The following is a 25,010-nucleotide window of genomic DNA, read 5'->3' as shown; positions in this document are numbered from 1 at the left end:
TCTAGCCTACATCAGTTGAAGAACACAATAATTTTGACATTAGCTTCAGAAGCAATAGCATAAATAGAGAATAACATCAGCAGTATAAAAGTGGAACACTTCTTTGCACATACCTCAAAAGCCCATTAGTTTTCTGAGACACATTATTAGTACTAGCACATATGCAAGAGATCACTGGAAAGTCAATCTTGCAGGCTAAAAAGTAGAAAGCAAAACTTTGTCTGGATACAGGGGAATTTGTTCACTGTTGCTTTAGGTCTTATTTTCTTCATCCCATTGTAAAATATGGCAATATCCTGTCTACAGTCCTACCGGTACAAGTCTGTGAACACCACAGTGCAAGATCTTCTCAAGGGCATGTTTTTGTATCTTGGAACACTGAAATTCTTTGTTATTGTTATTTAGAGTTAATTACAGCAGTAAAAGTCAGGTACAAGACTTGGAAGGTTTATAAGAACATTTGCTTCCAACATCTGGCTCAAGAAGAAAGGAGATACTGCAGCTGAGGATATTAAATGCAAGAAGTAAGGTCACTGGCTGCACAGTCGGCATAGGAAAAAAAATATAAAAAAAACAACAAACCACGGAAGAAGAATCAAAGGCAGAAAAGGAGTATGTTAAGCCTCATCCATTTTCCATGAATGGGGTATTTAATTAGGATTTGCTTACTCGCTGTGGCCCAGACCACATGCTGGATGGCAGCCTGGCACTGAGGAGCCGCAGGTGAGAAGGTCCCCATTCCAGTCCCTGGCAGCCGTGCCATACCACCCGCTGACTGCACTGGTCCTCCAGCAGAGGAACTGCCTCTGGAAGTGCTGAGCTGACTGCAGGTGAGCCTGGCATTATGACTGTGCCCGGCAGAAAACCTGGTGCCCGTTGGGCACGGCCTTTGGCAGCCTGGCTGGGGTTATGTACAACCATACGTATGCAGACACACCTATGCTCCACTACCCCTTCCCCCCACACCCTCTCCAAAAAATAAGGAGGTTTGTGGGCCTAATTTCTGGTGAGGGTCTCCAGACACCAAGGTAGCTCAAGTAATAACAGAACTGATGGCTTTAGCATTGCAATAAGCAGCTTGACAGGAATATGGCTTGGCAGCCTGCGTCAGTAATCACCACTGTAACTCAGCAGAGGTTTACTTCCCAAAAAGCGCAAAACCTATCCCAAAGTCAAGTATCTCAGTCATCTTGAAGGTCTGCTATGCTGACACTCTGCAGGGCATGGATGTGCAAGGTTGGAGGTATCCCTCTCTCTTCTGAGCTGCTTTGGCCTTCAATTTGTACCACAGTCATGTTTCAACCCTGATCCTCTCTTCTAGTTGCAAACAAGATGTGTGTTATCTTCTTCATTGAAACAAACAAACAAACACAGCAAATGACCACACCCAAACTTTCTATCTTTTTGCCTGTTCTTTACATCAGGAGAACAAACAAGGAGATGGCTTCTCAAGACCAGTCAGTGTGTCCACACTACTTGAAAGTGCTCTCAGTGCTCTCTGCGCTGAGATAGAGTCATGGGAACAAACAGAAAGCAGGAACAGAAATACCCATGTTCAGACACTTGTTGGATTTCTACTTGTTGGATGTTGGAGTGCTACTAGACTCACCGGAGCAAAAATTTGCACTATTATATCCAGAGAAACTCTACCAAGAGAGACTTTCTACCAAGATATACTGATGTTATGTGAAGAATAATGTAGTTCAACTTGTCTGCATTTGAAGGTCAGAGACTGAAAGGGAAGATGTGGAGAACATGTTTTAAGAAGTGAAAATGATTTACAAAAGAAAGAATGCATTTAGGAATAAAATGCTGGGAGGGTCTTGCAAGCCTGAGCTATAGCATAAAGCACAGACAAAATAAACACAAACCACCAGTAAAATGTGACTGCAGATCTTGTACCAAAGACCACAGTGCTGTGGAGCTTTCTCCCCAAGGTGACATCCTACCCACTCTGAAGACCTCTGGTAAGGGACCTGTAGGAGAGGACATCCTCCTGGGACATTTTAGAAGAATAGAGAAGAATCTCCACTGAAGAAACAAGTGACATATAGCAGCCAAGGCTTTATTTCTCACCAATGAATTGTCAAGCCAGTTGTGAAAGTTCACCCTTTTAATCACAGATTCATTAGGATTCAGCCACATTTAACCAACATTGTAAGTGAAGGTGCTCTAAATGCTTCTATAGGTGGAATTATAAGTTTTAGCACATCGCATTTAGCACATTCACCTTGCATTGCGACATTCAGGCGATTGCACTAATGCTGAGGTAAAATCCAAACTTCTATCACTAAACTTTATAAGCAAGCAGTTACTTCCTAGTTACATGGTAAGTCCATCTATTTATGTTTAGGAAGCTGCCTATTACAAGAAATAAATAAAATAAAATAAAAATGCTGAAAATAATTTGATTAAAAGACAGTTCAGGTCATCTAGCAGTATTACCTCTGGGGCTGGTGGAAGCTGTGGACTCATGGTGCTTCCCTTCGCCATCCAGAGGAGAGCAGCCAAAACATGAATGCTGTTTCACATGCAGGTAGCAGAAACATTCAGCAGCTCCCCCTGCTCTTGGTTCAATTATTTTTCCTTCTGTTGGCATTTGTGGTTACAAATCAATGTTCAGGGCCCCATAAAGCAGGAGAACGACTCAACTGATGCTACTCGATCATGCTACCAGATCTTCCACTGCTCATTTCCTGCAGCGTAGTCTGAAAGAAAGCTTGTTTCCATGCCTGAACTGGTCTGGACAAAGATAAATCTGAAGGCTGTCTAGTGACTACTGTATAAACATACAAAAAGCCTGATGATCTAACCTACAAGGCTTCAGTTATTTGGTATAATTAAGTGGAGAAGATGCCAAGAAAATAATTGCTGGAAAGTTTTCTTTTGACACACTTACGATAGAAATTTCTCAACAGCTTCGAGGAACTCTGTTGATGAGCTAAGCCCTTCCAAATCCAACAGATTACTCTTTTTGTCATGGAAGTGGAATAATTCAGTCTCTTCCTCATCAAGTTCCTCTCGAAATAGGTTTGTCTCTGAGGTAGGAATGATAATGATGCGAGGGACTGTATTGGTAATGATAGAGTCCAGGCCTCCATTATTTTGACTTTCTTGAGTTTCCATCCGTGAAGTATCTGAACCTCCTCCTCTGCTGACATTGTTGCTATTCAAACCAATGGGCAGAGAAGCTGCTCTTAGAGAGCTGGCCACAAGTGCTTCAGGGGGACTGTGGAGGACTGACTGCCCAGGCACCTTCTCCAGACAAGTGGAAGACAGTGACACCTGGAATGGAGACATAAGCTTTAGTGTCATCATACAGCACAGGTCTATGGAAACCAGTATTTGAAATATTCAGTACCACTGTTTGCTACTCGAGTCACCGGTCCTATTTTCTAAACATTTGAATCACTGACTAGAAGGAAGGAAAATCGTGATGTGTTAACATCTACAGCTTGGAAAGCAGAACGTTAAAAGAAACAAAGGACAACATGCTTTAATATCATCAGAGGTCAAAAAGAAAGAAGAAAAGCTTATTCCTTTATCTGACAAAAGATAATTTTTCCATTTTTGCCATGTCTCAAGGTACTAGATAACTGTACTCTCTCGTTGAAAAGATCTCAGGAAAGACTCTAGGGCATTGTATTCATGGCATCTTGAAGTGGCCCCTTCTACTGCCTCACACAAACTTGGTAGCTTTGTACACTGGACAGTACTTCCACCAACAAAGAAGGGAAGAACAGCAACTGAGATTCTACTTTGCTAATCATTTCACATCTGTTTGTTTTGAAAAAACTCTAATTTCTGACTTGGCCCTGATGACGACTCCTCTGTGACCTTTACATAACTCTTCCTGCACAGTATAAAGAAATAGAGTAAAATAAGTAAACTTCGAAAGTGTTAGTTAATATTTAAACGTACTTGCAACGAAAGGCATGAGTGATTAATTCTCGTTTGTTGTAGAAAATGATAGTTAAAGTCATAAAATCACTGTGCCAGATAGAGAGAGATGTTACAGGTTCTTCCTTGGGAGAATCAACATTTAATATGCAATGCAGAGCTTACTTCATTATATGTGTATTCCCAAGAAGTCTGATAGAATTCAGAGTAAGAGCAAGCTTTACTGAGATTGCTATAGAGCATCTTTCAGAGTTATAGTTCTACCTACTACTCTTAATATGGTTTTAAAGTACGTTAATTATCTACATTGAATATCTCCATTGTGTGAGCCTCTTGTAACAGTTTTATAAAATATTTCCTCTGTTGCAGATATACCTATGGAACCCACAAACCTCATTAATTCAACTTTAGTATTCTTGAAGTGTTCTGGCATGTAATTCCCATTGATTTATAGGGTCTTGATGCTGAAACAGCTTTTAAAATTGTTAGACCAGATTGTAGCGTGATTACAGCCCAACAGGATGGCTCTTAGGCCTCTGTCTCCCTCTAGTCAGTGGGCTGCAGTTGTTGCCCTTATGCTTACAAAATAAACAGTTCCTTAACTCAAATAAGGAAGGATTTATTATTAATAATATTATTTTTATTATATTACTATTATTATTTAGATTTAGGGATTGTCATCTCAGAAAGTAGTTTGGAAAAGTGTATAATTGCATAGCATAGATCTAGTCTGATTTTACAGACAAAAAGCAGATGCATTTGTTTTCACACAAATGTTATGTTTTTGAAAAATAAAAATCAGACTTTTTGCTGTGCTTGTCTCTCTCTGTCAGTCTAGGTTTAAAATTAGATATAGGCATATACTGCCGCATTATGTAGTTCTATTCCACAGGCATGAATCATTTACAAATACCTATTGATAATGATTTCTCTAGCCGCTGTATCTACCCACTGGAGGGAAGCATAATATGCTAAACAGTGGTTTAAATAGACCTGACAGAGAAGAAAAGTCTGTTCTTCCAAATCAAGACTGCAAAAGAATGAGAAAAACAAAAACAACAAAAAACACTCCTGTCTGCTGATTTAACTGCACCAGAAGGTTGGGTTTCCTCTGCATATGGCTTAGTGGGCATGGCACCACTTTCCTGTAGGGAGAGCCTTGCTATCTAAAGCTTTGGGACAACTAATCTGGGGATGGTTTCAACCCCTGCTGATTCACTGTGAGGAGTGAAGAGAGAAGAGAAGAGCTTGGCACTTGTTCATCTGAGTGACAGCCAATCCCCTCACTGCCCTACACTGCTCTGCTGAGGGAAGTCATCCTGGTCCCAGAGGACACACAGCTTTCCCCACAACTGAAGCACTTGTTCATGACAGCGTTTAAGGCAGCACTAAATAACTGGTGCCCACTCCCTTTAGCGCTTCTGCTGGACGACTTCTCTGAGCAAGTGTGAGCCATCTTTCCGCTATCATAGGCATCTCTACAGGGCACATCCACACAAGGTCAGAGCTAACATCCGCCATTTCACGTTGGGTAATTCCCTTGATATGAAACCTGGATGCACAGTTCACACCTGGCAACTCTCCTTTGAAATCAAGCATTCAAACCTACATTATCCATATAATAAACACCTGCATTTTAGTGCTTCCAAAAGGGCCTTCTCACTGCTATGCCAGGTTTCCTAGTGTCAGTTTACACCAATCCTATTCCCATCCTAATTGCAATAAGCCATGAGGCTACATCATATCTTTGTGACAGTGCAGAAGAAAGTCTTGTGTGTTTTTCTGCTTTGAAAACGATTAAATCTGAGACAGTGAATAGCTTTTTTACTTCCATTTGAGAGATGTCTTTTTTTTTTTTTTTTGGCAAAACAACTGCAAACACATATTATCATAGAATCATATAATATCCAAGTTGGAAAGAACCCACATGGATCATCGAGTCCAACTCCTGGGTCCCCAAAGGACCACCCAAAAAAATCAGACCATGTGTCTGAGAGTGATGTGCAAATGCTTCTTGAACTACAGGATTAAGGAATCTTTAGCTCAGTCAGTGAAGAATTTAGAGCTGCATTAATTTTTTTAGATGATGGTAAGGTGGTTTTATTAAAGAAAGCGTAAGATGCTTTTCCTAAAAAAATATATAAATAAATAAATAAAGTATCTGTTTTGTTAAATCAAAGACTTAGGTGACCCTTCAACAAGTTCACACTTGCATTTCCATAAGTGATGACTTTTGCAAGTGCCATAACTAGAATTCAGTCAAAGACAGACCAGCAATGCTATTAAAACACTAAAATAAATACCTAAACATTCATTTTTAAAAGCTGCTATTTAGTTACTAGCTAACTGCTAAGCAGTTACTGAAATATTTAATTATTGAACACTTATGCAGACTGCCTCAGGTCTAGTTTCCTTCTACTTTCTTGTGACACCAAAAGCCAGACACTCTCCAGTACCTAGAGATAATCTCTTGTCTTTGCCACTTGCCTACAACCTTGGACACGCTGGGCTACTGATGGAGGGCCGTGGAAGCATGCAGAACTTTTGAGCCTGTGTTGCCTGCCACCAGAACTGAAGCCAAGGCCCAGCTACAATCCTTTCATAACAAGAAGTTTTCTTGAGGCCAGGACAAAAAGGTGGACACTTACGCACGTCAGTTTAAGTCAATATTTAAATCAATATTATCAATTAAAGTCAGTTTACATCAGTATTGTCCAATTCAAGCAATCAACTGCTGTGACACTTGGGTTTAGCTCTTCAGTTTTTTCCATCCCCTAAGAAGATAAACCACATGTGCCACAAGTAGGCTGTGGTAACTCATCACCACCTCCCCTTGATTTTCAAGGTGTGAGACCTGAAAGCCTCACCTCTTTGTGACCACAGCATTTATTTTACCAGATCAGAGAGACAGAGGAGGAAAGAGGGATGGAGAGCAAGGTGACTCTTGCAGTCTGCGCAGCACAAGTTTTCACAAAGCTGCACTGCTTCTTTGCAGTTCTGGCAATGCCTTTCATGCTATCAGACCTTTGCTTAATATTACAGCTTTGCTGATCCTCACTGGCAGTGAAAAACTAGCCTTTGGGCAGAAACAAGTGGTTTATAGTCACTTCAGGAGCTTTTAAATTTCTTTGGAACTGAAGAGTTGCCACCAAAAGCCTCTTCAAGGCCATACCCTATCTTCAGCAAGAGCTGAGCCTGTGAGCACCATAGAAAGGACATTCAGTAAGCATAAATCTGGGCCACACACATAGCACCAGCATCATGGAAAGGCGGCTTATGGGCAAGAGGGTGGACGGCTGCCCCAGAAAACTGACATCCAGACAACCTTAAAAAGTGAAAGAAGATGATACAGGAAGCCCGTGTCTCAACAGTATTATCATCATTGCTGCACTTCCTACATTGCTGTTGTCAATCAATACTATTCACAACATTTAGAGGAAAAGACCCAGACTTCTCAGGACTTGATCTTAAGAAGACGTGACTGAAGACAGGGCAGATGCATGCAGGAACCATGTCATCGGATGGCTGGAAATTTCTAGATCAAGTTCAGCTTTAAGCTACGCTGTCTCTACCACACCAGAGACTCTACATGCCAGAATAGCTCCACAAAAAAGTAGGTGCTATTCAGCCCAGCCAATGCTTGTGTATTGCAAATCCTAAGTCTTTTTGTTCTTGAAAATGCAGCGCTGACACGTGCTTGACATTGTGCCACCATACAAATACTCATTTTGAAACTGGTTATACAGTAGTGGCAGAAGCTGACTTGCAGGTGACCTACTGCTCCCATCCTTAGAAGTTTCTCAGAGAATGGGGAGTTCCTCACAGCAGGACACCAAACCTCCATGGTTTGGGCAAGGAGTGTGATGCATCCACAGAAGATGCTCTGAGTACTCACCATCTCCTCTTTCAGTGAGGGAAGGGTGGCAGCTGCCAGACTCTCCCACCCTTAGGGAGAAATGGGAGTTTCTTTCTCGTCTTCCCCCTCAACAAAAATAAAACATTTTAATGTACACTGAAAAGAATAAAAAGGGTGGCTTCTATCATGTCAAATTCTGGTTTGCAGCCCTGACTTTGTGATGAAAGGAGGCTGCCACAATATCAACACAAGGGTCAGGAAGGGAGGAACCAGAACTGGGGTAGATGAACATGCAAAGAGACAAAGTCAACTTCTTACATTTGACCCTACTGAATCCTCTTTAATTCAGCTTTAGAGCTGTGAGCTGATCTTGGTTTTCCAAAACCAGGCAACGCATCAGTGAAAAAAAATAAGGTATTATTGGCATTCTCATTACTTAAAAAAAAAAAAAGTGACAGTGAAGAGGACATTAGAATCAGTATAAATAAAACCTGCAGATGAAACAAATGGACATAAAGACTGAATTATTATTCTAGAGATTACATGCTATAGCACGATCAGACACTACAAAGGAGATTCCCCAGCAAAGACAATTTTTTTCCTTACCTTTTCTACAGTTGCTGTGTTGTAGCTACAGGTCTCTGGGAGCAGATCTCTCTTCTCCTGACTCAGACTTGTTGAGAAAGAATGACTTCGTTGAGGCTGCAGTTTCTCATGAGCTGGCTCTACAGGGTCAAGCTCTACATCGCTCCAGGTCTAATTACAGATGGTGAAGGATTTCAGACAGTTACACCCTTTCTCAAATTCTAAAAGTTCTCAGACTTGAGTAGAAATCTTGCACACTCACAGGAAACTAAAGCTGTTCTAACATAGGTCTCACATTCAAAAATCCCATAGGGAGTGACTTGATTTTTGATCTTGTCCTTCACCCTGGATTATTTTTGTGAACCAACAAAATCATGAAAAATTATTTCATCTTTTTTCACCACAAAGTTATTCACCCTTTTTTATCTGGTTGCTTGTGTTATGCTTATAGTTGCTTAGTACCTGGTGTCTAAAGATGCGATCCCATTATCTAAGCAAGTGCAACCAAAAATTGTGTTTAACATGCACTGTGGCATTCTGCATGACCGTAACTGGTCCAAAACCACGGACTGGCACAGGTTCAAAAGCACATTTATATATGTCTCAGCTAGATGTGCAGACCACCCAGGGCTTCACAAGCCCCACAGGCTCAGTTCCACTCTGAACTACCATCAGTGGACGAGAGGCAATGGGTGGGGTCTGCATCAATCTTCCAAGAACGTGCCAGTAACAGAGCACAACCATGACACTGCAAGCCATGCCATTCCATTTACAGGCTTGGGCAGAGGCCATCAATCATACCTAACTTTGTGAAGATTTTTTGACTGAGTGTCTATGATTCTACCATCTTCTACACCAGCTTTTAGATAGGGATAGACAGATGGGGTTCCACACAATTGGGAAACTAATGCATAATTTCACTGCATCACCTTGCTCGTACATTTAGGTATTGCTAGCTGTTTATTTCTCCTCCTTCACTTAATCAAACTAAATATAACTTCATATGACTCAAATATGTTGGCTCTCTGTACTGACATGTACACAGCACACCGGAAAGTGTTGCTGGGAACAGCTGCAGCTTTTACAGTATTGCTAGTGTCATTCCTGCCCATCAATACTTTATTGGAGCATTCCAAAATTTCACTCTGTGCTGCTGTCATGTGCAAGTCATTGAGCTGAGCTTTTATTTCAGCAGCTGTTCTTTCAGCTGAAAGCCATACAGCTGCACTGAGCTGTCAGTTGCCTTGAGAACAATTACCTTTGGCTGTGTCAGCTCGGCACAGCACAGCGCTGCGCATCGCTAACAGCAGTTGTTTCACTTGAGACCTGTAAGCAAAAGCTGTGCCAAGGGCTGAAGCCTCTTATCCATGCTATCCCACCTCTTTAAACACCAGCACCAGCCAAACACACACAATAACCTGCTAACCCCAATGGACCAAAACCAAGTAGTGAACAACTGTAAAGGACAGATCGGGATGCATGATCCAGCAGATATTACTTCATTTGACATCAAATAAAGGATTAATGGGGAGAGAAGTTAGGAACAGACTTCAAGTCAAGGAAAATTAATAGGCAAAAGGGTAGGAAAAAAAAATTGAGTGAGGATCCTCCCTTTTTTAAACTATACTAGCACTTTTCCATGGTACTACACGTGCTATCTACAGTGAGCAAATCAAGCACAAGTCTAAGCAGACAAGTGGTCCCCGTGATCTCAGGGTGGCTCACATGGGTGGACTGTTCGCTCAGGCTGTTAAACAATCCCATACCAAATACACTCTTTCTAGACTATTGGCACATTGATAAAGTAACCTGTCCTTTGTAATAGGGTAGATTCTTTTTATTAGGGCTCAGGCAGTGAGCCTTCCCCCTCAGGGGGGATTAAAGTGTGTTGTTTTTTTTTTTTTCTGATTTTTATTCTGCTCTTTGATTTCATCGCCATAAGGCCTGAATTTCTGCTCAGCACCCTGGGCGTTCTGCTTACATTGCCTGGTACTGCTTGGTTTCCCAGTGAATGGTGTGCTTTTTGCTCAGGTGTGTTGGCTTTACTGTCTGTCTCTCATGAAAAAGTTCAAAAATCTCCCTGATGCTGTTATCTGAAAGGAGCAACTTTCAGTCTCAAGGAAAAACTCAGTGCTACATTTCCTTTTTTTTTTTTTTTTTAATCTATTAACACCTAAAAAAAAAAAAAAAGTTGTATAGCTAGTAATGAACCAGAGAGAATGTTGGATACGGATAATTGTCAAAGTCCAGTACTTATCTATCTCCCAAACAGTAAAACAGTAGCAGTATTGATCTGCTCTGAACAGTATCTCGTTCAAGATGGGTGCACTGTTCATGCTGTTTTTCCTTGTGGTCCTAGGTTCATTTCCAATTCAAGGACCCCTGTCTTTCCCAAATCACTCATGATTTCACTGAAGCATAGCTGCATGGTCTGACTCTCAGTGACAGCCCCCTGGAAGCAGCAGCTTGCAGGGTGCAGCACGCAAAGAATCACTTCCTCCTCACTCAGAGCACTGCCACCTGGCTGAAGAGAAGAGCCAAGAGCTTGCTGTTCAACCCGTCATGGGGATTTATACCTCTGTGGAAGGTTACGGATTGCAGCCGCCACTCTGGGCGCTTTCTGTGCCAGGGCTGCCACCCAGCAATGCGGGTCCCTGTGTTCCCAGCGCCTCCGTGTGCAAGGCCAGCTGCTTGTGACGCAGAGGGGCAGGCGAGGTCATGCCAAGAAGGGCTGTGAGGAGCCCCGAGAGACCTTTTTGGTCTTAGCTCCTCCAAACCTCCTGCTATGAGACCTGCTTCCCATTTCATTCTGCTTGGTTGGAAAAGAGAGACAGGGCTCATGCTGCCATTTCTTCCCAAAATGTAACCTAAATGACACGTTATACATGCTGAATTCCTAAGACATGAGTTTTTCCTTGAAAAAGACCCCACACCATTGGCAACTATACTCCAGCAAGACCACCATCCCTACTGAGACTTAGGGTACAATGCTTACAGAACACCACACCTCACATCTGGTGCAGGAGCCTTTCACTTCTCTGGGTTAAAAACCAGATAAACAAATGAACAAGTTTTCTTGAACTTACTTTAAAGTAGACAAGATAGGTTAGAACACTTTATATGGGAGAGGGTCCTGTCCTCCATCTCCCTCAGCTACTGAATGATGAGATAAATGGTTGGTAACATGGGGAGTGCCTGACAATGACACTTTAAATTCATATTAAAGACTTAACCCAAACAACCATGCTCCCTGTAAGCATCTGAATCAACCAGATATGCTAGACCCAATATTTTTTCTGATCAAAAATCATCATGGTTGAATTCACACAAAGGCTTTGGAGAAATGACCTCACATGACCAAAAACCTTTAGCTGAGAAAAAACTCAGTTCCATGCTCTAATTTTGCGTATATATTTATAGTAACTTATGCTTGGAGTTGGAGAAACATCATAGTACTTTCCTTGGTGGAAACAAGAAAAGACTTACAGCTTCTCCAGTGGAAACTGATGAAACACAAGTGCTCTTGGTCTTGCCAGCAAGAGACTGATGGCTGGAGAGAGAGGTTCTGAATGATGATTCATTTATGGAGCCTCTCAGGAGGTCATTCTTCGATATTCGTATCAGGAACCGCAAGCAGGGAACAGCATTGTGGATGGTTTTTCTGAAGGAAAATGGGAGAAGAAAAAGACAAACTACTTAATGACACACTGATGATGCAGTTTTGAAAATGGTGTGGTGACAGCACTGTCTCTTTCCATAATCTCAGCATGGTTTTTGTTTTTGATTGACTTAAAGACCACATGGAAACAGCAGGGTATAGCTAGTGGAAAGTACTCAATTGAAAGACCAAAAGGAAAATAACAGGTGGCTTCAGAGCCTTGGCTCAAAACACCCATGGAAGAGCTGCATGGATGAGTAGCAAGAACTGAAAATAGCTTGAAAAACATGATTGCTTCCAGTTGTAAGGTTAACCCAGAAGACATTCAGGTTAGCTACTATGAAGGTCTTCTCTGTGCTAAGACACAGGAGGAGTGGGCCAGAAAAATCAGATATTGCTATTTATTTGTATCACAGTAACTCCCACAACTCCTGTCAGGAATTAGCATCCTCTTCTGCTCTTCACTGGCAAAACAGAAAATGATCTAGGTCTGAAAGATCTTAAAACACGCCTTATTCATTAAAGAAAAACATCAGTAATGGTTATATAGCTCTATTCCTCCCAGGCCTGCATGGAGCAGAGAGCCCAAGAGCCTTCCTTGGGCAATGCCAGCTGGCCTTGCTCCTCACTGCTGCCAAGGACTGGCAAGGTGATGCTAACCAGAGAGCTGCATTTCAGAGAATCATTAAGGTTGGAGAAGATCTCTAAGATCATCTGGTCCAACCATCACCCTACCATCAATATCACCTACTAAACCATGTCCCTAAGCACCACGTCCTGCTGGCTACACTATTCCTGACACAAGCCAGGATGTTGTTGGCCTTCTTGGCCACCTGGGCACACTGCCGGCTCATGTTCAGGCGAGCACTGACCAACACCCCCAGATCCTTTTCCTCTGTACAGCTTTCCGGCCACTCTGCCCCAGGCCTGTAGTGTTGCATGGGGTTGTTGTTGCCAAAGTTCAGGCCCCAGCACTTAGCCATGTGGAACCTCATCCCATCAGCCTCTGCCCATCAATCCAACTTGTCCAGGTCCCTCTGCAGGGCTTTCCTACCCTCTGGCAGACCAACACTTCCCCCCAACTTGGTGTTGAACCAATTTAGTATAATACCTTCACAGTGTCACGCAATACATCACTTCAGCCTGAGACAAAGCAAATACTGGCTCAAAGCTCAATGAACAAGTCAAGGAGCAAAGTGGGAACAGGGTGTATGGAAAATAACTGATGCATAGGACTTTATGGATCAATGGAGGATGTATAGCCTATTGACTTTATACTGAAATACAAGTCAAGTAGACATACATTGTAAAATCCTTGCTTCTAGCACAATTTGGTCTTTCTTTTCCATTCCCCCTGTTGATTCTATAGTTATCAGGTTAACTGAATAACTAGTGAATTTTAAATCAGCATTTCAGTTCTCAGAAAAGATCACCCATATTAAAATCTCTGACTGTTGGACAACAGCATAAGGTCACTGATTTATCGATCCAAAAAAAATAAATAAATAAAGGAGAGGAAGGAGAGGAGAGGAGAAGGGATGGGGGGAGGAGAGGGGAAGGAGGGATATGGGACAGGCAGGATGGGACACAATGATACCACCACTAGCAAACCCCAATCTTTGGCAAAATCAACTATCATGGTATACTCAGACTTCTGCACATTGTTCCTCTCTATCTCCAAAGGCAACTGAAAAAGCACCTACAGTGGAGACAAGGACGGCAGAAAGTTTTCTGCCTGCACTATCATTCCCGGTTTTGCTAAAATGACTGCTGGCAGAGCTACACTGAGCTGCTGGGGATGCTCGAGGCTGCCTCCATGGTGCTGGAGAAGAAAAAGACAGTCTGTGTGGGGCTGTAAACTATTCAATAACTTCAGCTTGGTGCAAAACATCCCATCCTGTTAGTTAAGTGGGATTTCGTGAAGAGACTTCCTCACACTGGAGGTTCAAGGAATCGATGTCTGATGGTGAATTTTCAGGGGCAACATATATGTTTGATGTCTTGAGGGACCAGAGTTTTGATTTGACTGGTATTTGAAAGGACTGTTGAGGATTATTTTGTAGGCTGAGGATTTTGGAAGGGGTTTTAATACTATATATGTAAAACACAAAATAGGTATAAACCTGAGGTGCTTATTTAATGACATTTTTGAATTACTCTAAAACAAAAGAATCATCTGAAGTCAAATATACTGTAATTGCAAACAGCTTTTAGAGAAAATACCGCAAATCAAAATTATTCATGATTATTCAGTTATTTTTGATGTAGCAATTTTGAACAAATAAAACTGGGTCTTGATTGCAAGCAGTTTGACACAGTGATGCAGAATTTCCCTTTTTACTACGAATGAAGATTACAAAACCTAAAACTTCCAAAATCTAAGGGAGTTCCTGCAATAACTAACACAGTCAAGCAATGTTCTCTAGAGTTCAAATACAGGTTGTTAAAGGAATGAAATTTTCTTCCCTCACAGAACAGCATTTCATGAAATTAAGGTTTGTATGCTTTTACTTACTTTAACATATTTGTTAGTTTCAGCGATGTTCCAGATGTTTTTTGTTTGTTTGCTTGTTAGTTTTTACTGGTAGGAATTGGTGGGTGGAGGCTTATATAACAACCTCTAAGAACTTCTCAGTTCTCAAAAGCCAAGTGTTAGCACAGAGATCCACATTGCATTTTCAGTTACATTCATTGTAACATACTTTTTTTATTGTAAAGAAATCCCACAAAAGGGTTCATTTGATTTGTCGAGATATTAAGATGCAGCACCAGCAATTCTCTGTGCAAAATAGCAGCCTGCTTTGGTAGCATTACACTGTCATTTTTATCTGTACCTGAACTCTTTAGATCCTGATTTCTAAGTACTGTTTTCAAGTAAGATTTCAAAAAGAAATCAGATTTAACACAGTTCAGTAGTTCCAATGCAAAACTGCAATTTACTACTACCCCTGCCAAACCCTTGACTCTTGGGCCTGAACAGACTAGTCCATTAAGGATATTATCGGATAAATTACTTTAAAGGCATAATGTGAAAGATTAGAAGATTCAGAAACTATCCAGAAATGTTGATCTTTACATACATACTCATTACTCACTGTTAAAGCAAAATTGGTCCTGCCAACATATTTTCACCAGCTGACTTGTTGGCAAAATGTAGCTGCTTTTTCAGTCTTAAAGCTGCATGCTTGTTTCATCACAAGGGACACAACATTACTCCTTTTCCTGACTGGATGACTCCCAAGTCTATAAAATATCTTCACAACAACTGCATAAACACTTCTGTTGTTGATATGTCTTGAAATACAAATTAAGAAGCAGGGCCAAAAAATGAAGAGAGTCTCTGAAATCCTGTTCTGGCATGAGCCTTTTTTCTTAATACAGCCTTACATGGAAAAGCCAATGCTGGTAGGAAAAGAGTAACTGAAGCAGTACAATATATGGTATCTGCTTTGAAAATACACATTTGTAAAAACAATATAAGGTGGGAAGGCCGGCAAGGCTAGCATCCTGGTGGGGGTCTGCTATAGACCGCCGAACCAGGATGCGGAGACGGATGAGGAGTTTTATAGGCAACTGACAGAAGTTGCAAAATCGTCGGCGCTTGTCCTCGTGGGGGACTTCAACTTCCCGGACATATCCTGGAAACACAACACGGCACAGAGAAAGCAGTCTAGGAGGTTTCTGGAGAGCGTGGGAGATAGCTTCCTGACGCAGCTGGTCAGTGAACCTACCAGGGGTGGTGCCCCGCTAGACCTTCTCTTCACAAACAGAGAAGGACTGGTGGGAGATGTGGTGGTCGGAAGCTGTCTGGGGCAGAGTGACCACGAAATGGTAGAGTTCTCTATTCTTGGCGAGGCCAGGAAGGGGACCAGTAAAACTGCTGTCTTGGACTTCCGGAGGGCTGACTTTGAGCTGCTCAGGACGCTGGTTGGCCGAGTCCCTTGGGAGGCGGTTCTGAAGGGCAGAGGAGTCCAGGAAGGCTGGGCGCTCCTCAAGAAGGAAATCGTGATGGCACAGGAGCGGTCCGTCCCCACGTGCCCAAAGATGAGCCGGCGTGGAAGAAGACCGGCCTGGCTCAACAGAGAGTTGCGGCTGGAGCTTAGCAGAAAAAGAGGGTTTATAATCTTTGGAAAAAAGGGCGGGCCACTGAGGAGGACTACAAGGATGTAGCGAGGCTGTGCAGGGAGAAAATTAGAAAGGCCAAAGCTCATCTGGAGCTCAACCTGGCTACTGCCATTAAAGACAACAAAAAATCCTTTTACAAATACATCAACGCGAAACGGAGGACTAGGGAGAATCTCCATCCTTTACTGGATGCGAGGGGAAACCTAGTTACTAAGGATGAGGAAAAGGCTGAGGTGCTTAATGCCGCCTTTGCCTCAGTCTTTAGCGGCAATACCGGTTGTTCTCCGGACACCCAGTGCCCTGAGCTGGTGGAAGGGGATGGGGAGCAGGATGTGGCCTTCGCTATCCATGAGGAAATGGTTGGCGACCTGCTACGGAGCTTGGATGTGCGCAAGTCGATGGGGCCGGATGGGATCCACCCGAGGGTACTGCGAGAACTGGCGGAGGAGCTGGCCGAGCCGCTTTCCATCATTTATCGGCAGTCCTGGCTATCGGGGGAGGTCCCGGTTGACTGGCGGCTAGCCAATGTGACGCCCATCTATAAGAAGGGCCGGAGGGCAGACCCGGGGAACTATAGGCCTGTCAGTTTGACCTCAGTGCCGGGGAAGCTCATGGAGCAGATTATCTTGAGGGTCATCACGCGGCACTTGCAGGGCAAGCAGGCGATCAGGCCCAGTCAGCATGGGTTTATGAAAGGCAGGTCCTGCTTGACGAACCTGATCTCCTTCTATGACCAAGTGACGCGCTTGGTGGATGAGGGAAAGGCTGTGGACGTGGTCTACCTTGACCTCAGTAAGGCTTTTGACACCGTTCCCCACAACATTCTCCTCAAGAAACTGGCTGCTCGGGGCTTGGACTGGCGTACGCTTCGCTGGGTTAGAAACTGGCTGGATGGCCGGGCCCAGAGAGTTGTGGTGAATGGAGTCAAATCTGGTTGGAGGCCGGTCACTAGTGGAGTCCCCCAGGGCTCGGTACTGGGGCCGGTCCTCTTTAATATCTTTATCGATGATCTGGATGAGGGCGTCCAGTGCACCCTCAGTAAGTTTGCAGATGACACCAAGCTAAGTACGTGTGTCGATCTGCTCGAGGGCAGGAAGGCTCTGCAGGAGGATCTGGATAGGCTGGAGCGATGGGCTGAGGTCAACTGCATGAAGTTCAACAAGGCCAAGTGCCGGGTCCTGCACCTGGGCTGCAACAACCCCAAGCAGAGCTACAGGCTGGGAGATGAGTGGCTGGAAAGCTGCCTGGCCGAGAAGGACCTGGGAGTATTGGTGGATAGTCGGCTGAATATGAGCCAGCAGTGTGCTCAGGTGGCCAAGAAGGCCAACGGCATCCTGGCCTGTATAAGAAGCAGTGTGGCCAGCAGGTCGAGGGAAGTGATTGTGCCCCTGTACTCGGCTCTGGTGAGGCCGCACCTCGAGTACTGTGTTCAGTTTTGGGCCCCTCGCTACAGGAAGGACATGGACGTGCTCGAGCGAGTCCAGAGAAGGGCGACCAAGCTGGTGAGGGGTCTGGAGAACAAGTCTTACGAGGAGCGGCTGAGGGAGCTGGGCTTGTTCAGCCTGGAGAAGAGGAGGCTCAGGGGCGACCTCATCGCTCTCTACAATTACCTGAAAGGAGGCTGTAGAGAGGTGGGGGTTGGTCTATTCTCCCACGTGCCTAGTGACAGGACGAGGGGGAATGGGCTAAAGTTGCGACAGGGGAGTTTTAGGTTGGATGTTAGGAAGTACTTCTTTACCGAAAGGGTTATTAAGCATTGGAACAGGCTGCCCAGGGAGGTGGTGGAGTCACCATCCCTGGAGGTCTTTAAAAGACGTTTAGATGTAGAGCTTAGGGATATGGTTTAGAATTACTGAACACAACAGCTGTGATTCAGGAAAATAATACCAGGTTCAAAATGTGTCAGACATCCACGCATATCTTCTCATTAAACTCCTGCAAGCCATGGGAGAGCAGTCATTCTCCATTCTAAACTAAAATACTCTTTAACCTTCAAAAGCTAAAATGGACTCAGGTCTTTTGGAGGATGCAAAAGTCTTAGTTAAGGTAGCAGATATCTTGTATGACCAAGATACGTGTTGTCACCATTTCTGGGTATATTTCTTTTAGCTTTCTAAAAAGCTTTAAGGTTTGTTTGTTTATTTACAACCACACCTTCATTCATCAGATATTTAAAACAATTAGCTCTCTATGTTCCAGCTCCAAAATCACAGTTTCGGGCAATATAACAGCAAATTTTCCACTTCACGGGCTAGACAGACCTTGTGCAGATGACCAACCCTGCCATCTAGTGGCAATTCTACATTTATCTCCATGGCATCCCTCTCTTTTCCTCCAAAGATTTATCACATCGCTAAATATTTTGCTGCCTTTTTGGAAAGTAGTTTAGAAGCTTTAATAGGTGTGACTGACTTTGCCACTTCTTGAACATGTTTCTCAGCTGAATCTGGAAGAGCATTTCTAAATAAAAACGTTGCTTTCAAAAATGGTCATTCTCCGGGATGCACTGAGTAAGTTTGTCCTTGTTTGAAACCATTCAGCAGAGCACTATGCTGTCTCATTCTCTTGCAAAAGAATTTTATAAATCCTTTTAGGACCACACAACTGAAGAGACAGTAATTTTGATGTGTCCATACTACACATCTCCAGGTCCTAGATAGACCAAAGAGCATTATTTCAGTCTTTTATACAATGAGGACAAAAATGGGTGACCTTTCTGCAATGCAAGGTGATTACTTCTCACACTTTTCCTAAACACTGGAGAAGGCTGGTCTCTTAGAGACCCACTGGGATGTTGGAGAGCTGTAAAGAAGTTATTAATGGAGATTATAATGAACCTTCTTCTGAGAAGGAAAAGGTGTCTGATTCATTGGAGGTGTTTTTTATGGGGTATTAACTTATCATTCTATTCACTTATCCTTGTAGGTTTCCTATCAATTCGACAACATACAGATATTTTTTGTACAACTCACTGTTACCTCACCTCAGTGGGAACAAACTGCAAAGGACCAGGACAAAAAGCATAACTCATACCTTTAGGCTCAGAAACTGATTCACTGTCTGTGAGAGAGTTAAGAAAGAACTAAAAAGGAAAGAACAGTTAGCTAACCATGCAGCTGGTTGAGACTGAACAGTGTTTGGGTATTTGTAAGTGAAGTTGTGCTGGGCTAGCACAGTTTTCTGTGTTAAAACATATAGTAATTGATATCTGTAAAAATATGTACATTTTGCCCAGTCAACCATATTAGTGTATTGTGAAACATTATATATATATATATATATATATATATATATATAAGTTAATGCTAATATTTTTGGTAAAGGCAAAGAATGGAAAGGCTCTCCAAAAGTTTATCTGTCACAACAAAATAAATATGAAAATTGAGCTTTTGGAATAGACTTCTTTCCACAAAGGAGAGTATTTCAGAAATGTTTGCTTTACTTTTTGAAGATAAATACTTACTGACCAAAGTTAGAAAGCCTGCTAACCAAAAGGCAGTATATTCAGAATATTTGAAAACCTCTCTCATTTCCAGGGATCTCCACCTGCATTATCAGCTTCTTAGAGCACTCACTTGGCACAGAATGTCTGTGAAGATACTATTTGCTTCTTACAGAGTTTTTCCCCAAATCAGTTAGTACTGAAGCTTCAGAGAACCAAGTTTTGAACATTTGCATCAACTTGATGACATGATTTATAGGCCACACTGGTTGTGACCCATTGTCTGTAGAGTGCTCTTTAGCTGATATGGCAAGAGATGACCCTGAGCACCACCATGTCCTCCCATTAGCTGCGGTGACATGCAGCCCCATCAGAGCAGAGATGTGAGGGGAAAGAAAAGTGAAGGGAGGGACTGATACCCTCTGCGGGCCACTCTTGAGGCCACATCTGGAGCTCCACGTGCAGTTTAGTCCCCCCTGTACCAGATGGACACAGGGCACGGTCTGACCACTAGCATCCATGGGTTGGAGCATGCACTGCACAGGGCAAGGTTGAAGAAATGGGGGTTGTTTGTTCATTTTAAAAAGCACCTTTGCACGCAGAGTTGTAAACATACCTATGCGCTTACTGTACCTGTATCTCGGGTGAATTATTGCATATATGATGGGGTTGTAGATTGCAGAAGCTTTGGCAATAACAGCTGGCACAGATTTGGAATACGGAGTTAGTGTGTTGCCTCGGCTAAAACAAAGGAAAAATCATTACAGGGAGCTATGCCATGGATTAATACTAACTTACTGAAACATATCGCTCTTTTTGACTGCTTTTGCTTTGTGGTCTTGTGGTAAGAAATACTGCTGAAAAGTTAATGTTTCAAACTCATTATTTGCTCAGATGAAAGGCTTGCTTTTGACAGTTTATACTTGGTTTCATTTATTTGGAAGAGGTGAAAGACATGTAAGTAATCAGTTATCTATTCAGGGATAACCATGTGACTGACTGTGGAAGCTTGAAGTCTATAATGGGTCTATTCATACAACTACTTTGAGTTTTCTCTTCCTTCTGTAGCATTTACAGCTGGGTCACTGACACCCATTACTGTGCAGTACGGATGCTTTTGCTAGAAGATTTTAATTTTTATTCTGGTTTATTTCTTATTGCCAAACTCTTTTCCCAGATAGTCACGATTTACTTCTTTATTTTTTAAAAATATATATTTTTGGATACCCTACAAACATCAACAGTGATTCTTTGTCACATGTGATCAACACAAGTGCAGGATAATTACAACTAATGTCGGTGGAATAGTGCATGCAAGACAAGACAATAGGTTCCCTTTATTAGGCGAGAAAAGAGGTAACTCCTCCATGAAACCAGAATTCATGCAAGAAAAGTATCATGGGGAAGAGGAAATAATGTGTACCAAAAATAACAGATAAAGCATCATAATTAAAAACGCACACAAGAACTAGACAAATAACCCCTTTGCTGAATTTATGCACAAGGATATAGTTGTGGTACAATGACAGTGGTGGCACTAAGGGACATAGTTTAGTGATGGAACTTAGTAGGTCAAGTTGATGGGTGGTCTTGATGATCTTTAAGATCTTTTCCAACCTAGATTATTCTATGATTCAGAAAAGGGCACAGCATCACCTCTAATTAATAACTACTTAAAGCCTTTCCAAAAAAAGGAATGCTAATCATATAAACATTTTGGTATAACTGCTTTTTTGAATTATGTTTCCACTTACCCTGCCCAGGCAATCAAAGTGACACAAGCATATGGAGACCAGGACAAGACATACACAATGATGACCACAAAAGCAATTTTGGCCAATTTCCATTCATTCTTCATGGACTGAGAGAGGTAGGATTTTCGGCTGCAGGATCCTAGCTTTTGAACATCTCTGTAAGGAAAAAAACAAAACAAAACAAAACACACACAGATACATCAGCACCGTCCTGTGAAGAAGCTAGGTGCAATGTCTCTAATGCATTTTGCATGTGTGCAAAATGAAGCAGATTTCATCTTTCCTGCTTTCACTCTTCTTTTGTCCTCTGATAGTTAAAAATCTAGAACATAATTAATGTAGTCTGCCTGTGGGACTGAGCTAGAGAAACCACTGGGACTACAGAGTGGGGCTGACATGTCCTTATGCTGACACACAGATATCCCCTACCCCTCGTTGCTCTCAGAGGTGAAGCAAGGAAAAGCACAGTTGGATGCAAAAATGAAATCTGATGACTTTTCATTTTCAAGGGAGAAAGTCCAGTTTACTGAGTAACGTGTGCTGGAATAGCCTCACTACTCTGAGGAACACAGCCCAAAACACTTAGGGAGACATTTTTACTTCCCTGCAGGTTTACTCACTAACAGTTTTATCAAAATATTTTTGCCAAAAAGCCTCACATCGATTCCTCTTCACACATCAGAAAAACACCCTAGGCTTTAATTAAAATAAATAAATAAATAAAAATAAAGTAATTTTATATCATTTATCATAGAAATAACTTTTATATATCAGTGTTGTTAAAGGAAGACCTATTTCAAGTTGAAGACAATAATTACCAGCCAGCAGGGTAACAAACTGCCTCCTGATATACTGTGACCATACCTATAAAGTGAGTTTACTGTATTGTGAGTGAAAGGCATAGAAAAAATCTTATGGACACTGTGCTTCATGGACACTGTGTTAAGGATGCAATCTTTCCTCCTTTCATTTGGTATCAGATGTGTAAACATAGAGCACACAAACAACAAACAACAACAAAAAAACCACAAGGCCAGAAATAGAGTTCAGTAAGAACTTCAATTTAGATATATAGCTACATGTTTGTAATAGCCTTTGCCAAGTAAAAACACCCAAATAACTTCAACAAGTGCTTGCAAATAGGCATAGAAATAAGCCACTGGAGGTGATGACACTGCAAGAAGGGCTCACAACTTCAGACGGTGTTGGATCAGACAACAGACAAGTAATATTCTCATTAGAGAAAACAAGCTGACAAAATGAAATTCCTTTACAGATCTAGCACCCTCCTGAATTATTACTTCAACCCTACAAATATAAACCAAGGCTTTTGGAGGAGGAAAAAAAACCAACAAAGAGTCCTAACAAACATAGCCAAATTTTGTGTGTGGGGGTGTTTATCTGCTTTAGTGAAGCACAGGGTTTTCTGGGATGCCTGTCTTAAATAAAGGTGTCAAAAATCTGAGGACTGTTACACTTATAGAGCAGATCACAGGTAGGTGATGCTCCCATTACTACATACTATTTAGGATGACCCTTGGGGCTGACAACCATACTTGAGTGCACAGGAATCATGTTCCTTTTATTGCAGATCTCAAATACAAAACATCAAAACTATCAAATTATCTGAAGTACTATTAATTACCACACTCTGGGCTAAGATTAGAACTACCTGAGACTACTTTGTCCTCTACTCCAAAATGCATATCCCTTTCCATTTTTTACACTGGCAAAATTATTTCTTCAGCTGCAGCTGTTAGTTAACTTTACTTAGTTAGTTTAACTCTGCCACTTTATCTTCAATTTCAATTCAGATGAATTTTAGATTCAGATTTAACTGCATCCTACTTTGAGAAAATCTTCTAATACAAGAAAAAAGGAGTTTTACGTATTTCAGCTTACCTGCCAGTACTTCTTATGGCCAGGAACATAAATAAGTAGCAATGGAATATTATTATCAGGGGAATAAAAAATACGCAGCAGCATAAAATCATGGTGTAACTTCTGTTTGCAGGGGAGTAGGTTACATAGTCCCATGTACAGGAAATCATCAAGCCCTCAGGCACATAGGAACCTATGAAATACATAGAATATGTTATTTGCACATATGCCTAAAGCTTGTTTAGTCACCAATCCAACAACTGAGTGATCAAAATAAATGTCCTGCTGTACAGATAGTCGAGAGCTATGTTGGCTGTATTATAATGCGTGATCTGAGAATGCAAGTGCACACATGGAGAAATGGTCCTGACTGCCAGACTCTCAGGTATACCTAAATCACAGTCTGCAGCTTGATCTTCTTGAACAGAGCCCAGGGCAAAACAAAAACAAACAAAAAACCAGGGCACTGCACTGCAATAAACGTAGATAATATGGTATGACAGCAAACCACAAGGCAGTATCTATGCATCCATTCGAGAGCTTTTCTGAAATCTTATTTTTTCATATCCTGAGCAAGGCAATACAGACCGTGCAGGGAACACTAGAAGAGAGAGCAAGCAGATGACATACTCCACCCGAAGAGTGGGGCCACACTCCACCCCAATGAGTACAGCCACACGGCAGCAATGATCTGCATGGTGCGTTTCTTTGAGGTCCACTGGATGGATCGCAGGGGCTTGGTGATCACCAGGTAGCGGTCAACAGAAATAGCTAACAGGGTCATCATCGAGGTTATTCCAAAGAGTGCTCCACAGAAAGCATACAAGTCACAACCTGAAGCAGAAAATGGCAATGTCAGTTTTTTTCTTCTCTTAAACAGATATTTGTTTTCTCTCACAGTCTGACATGACAAATTTATTTACTTTTTTTGGGGGGGGGAGGGGTGGGGGAGGAGTTTAACTTGGCTCAGAGATTCTCTCCCATTAAAAGAATTTTCTTAGCCTCACAATTGCATAATTATTAAGTGTTCATTAGGAAAAACACAAATGTTAATAAAATACAAACGTACATGTTAACGAGTCCTACTCTCCACCGTGGGCTGCAGCTGGGAACCTTTTGTCAATGGAAAACTGCCTCAAAGAAAATCCAATCTAATTAATGTTACTTTTTCCTGGACTGTTGCCCAATATATTGATCTTAACAGGCTACAGCAGATATCTGTCTGCTAATGACAAATGGATGTCTCAGAAAATGACTTTGGTTTATACGGCTTCAAAATGTAGGAGCAGTTTAAATTTGATGGCTAAAAGACTAGCTGTAAAACACAGCTCCAGCTCCTATTAATTGCAGCACTTAATAAAATATTTATATTTTATATTTATTTATATATATATATATATTTTAACTGAAAAAGATTTTCCCCTCCTCTTTGCACTCAGCCATTGGACTAGCAGATGAAAAGTTGTGGAGTTACACTGTACCAAACCTGATTCAGAAACCTGTGTTAAATGATCCCTCACTACTTGAGATCTGGTGTCACCCCATGTGGTTCCAGGCAATATCCCATGAGGAATGGCAGACAGCTGCAATACCAAATTCAATCTTAAAGCACACTTTTAAAGTAATCCCCAATTAAGGGCCAAATCCCACTCAACCTAAATCAATGGTTTAATTTGTGGCAGTGTGATAATTTATACTAAGTAAATAAGATGTGGTCTACTTTTACCTAACGGCATAAGCAAGACTGAAAATATCCTTAAATTTGCAGAGTTTATATTCACAGACACTCCTCAACTGACTATTGTTATT

General features: G+C 41.9%; 1 protein-coding gene across 9 annotated transcripts in view; it reads right to left on the bottom strand.

Annotated features, from left to right (window-relative positions):
* Positions 1-678: 678 nt before the first annotated feature.
* LOC106041235 (melanopsin-like) overlaps positions 679-25,010 on the bottom strand; it is a 58,724-nt gene continuing 34,392 nt past the window's right edge. For 8 of the 9 annotated variants that reach the window (XM_048049446.2, XM_048049449.2, XM_048049445.2 and 5 more), the window contains 7 exons: positions 23,832-24,035; positions 23,223-23,394; positions 21,321-21,476; positions 20,200-20,307; positions 11,828-12,002; positions 8,363-8,512; positions 679-3,285 (listed from right to left, as the gene is read on the bottom strand). In XM_048049446.2, the coding sequence (XP_047905403.2) occupies positions 2,896-3,285; positions 8,363-8,512; positions 11,828-12,002; positions 20,200-20,307; positions 21,321-21,476; positions 23,223-23,394; positions 23,832-24,035 (1,355 nt within the window). In that variant the 3' untranslated portion in view covers positions 679-2,895. Of the gene's footprint in view, positions 3,286-7,795; positions 7,883-8,362; positions 8,513-11,827; positions 12,003-20,199; positions 20,308-21,320; positions 21,477-23,222; positions 23,395-23,831; positions 24,036-25,010 lie in introns of all 9 variants that reach the window. The other variant, XR_010831271.1, reaches the window with a different exon arrangement.

This window comes from Anser cygnoides, chromosome 4 (genome assembly GCF_040182565.1).
Source record: "Anser cygnoides isolate HZ-2024a breed goose chromosome 4, Taihu_goose_T2T_genome, whole genome shotgun sequence".
In the NCBI taxonomy this organism is placed as follows: Eukaryota; Metazoa; Chordata; class Aves; order Anseriformes; family Anatidae; genus Anser; species Anser cygnoides.
The sequence above is the reverse complement of the archived record's forward strand: the minus strand, read 5'-3'. Positions and strand labels throughout refer to the sequence as shown.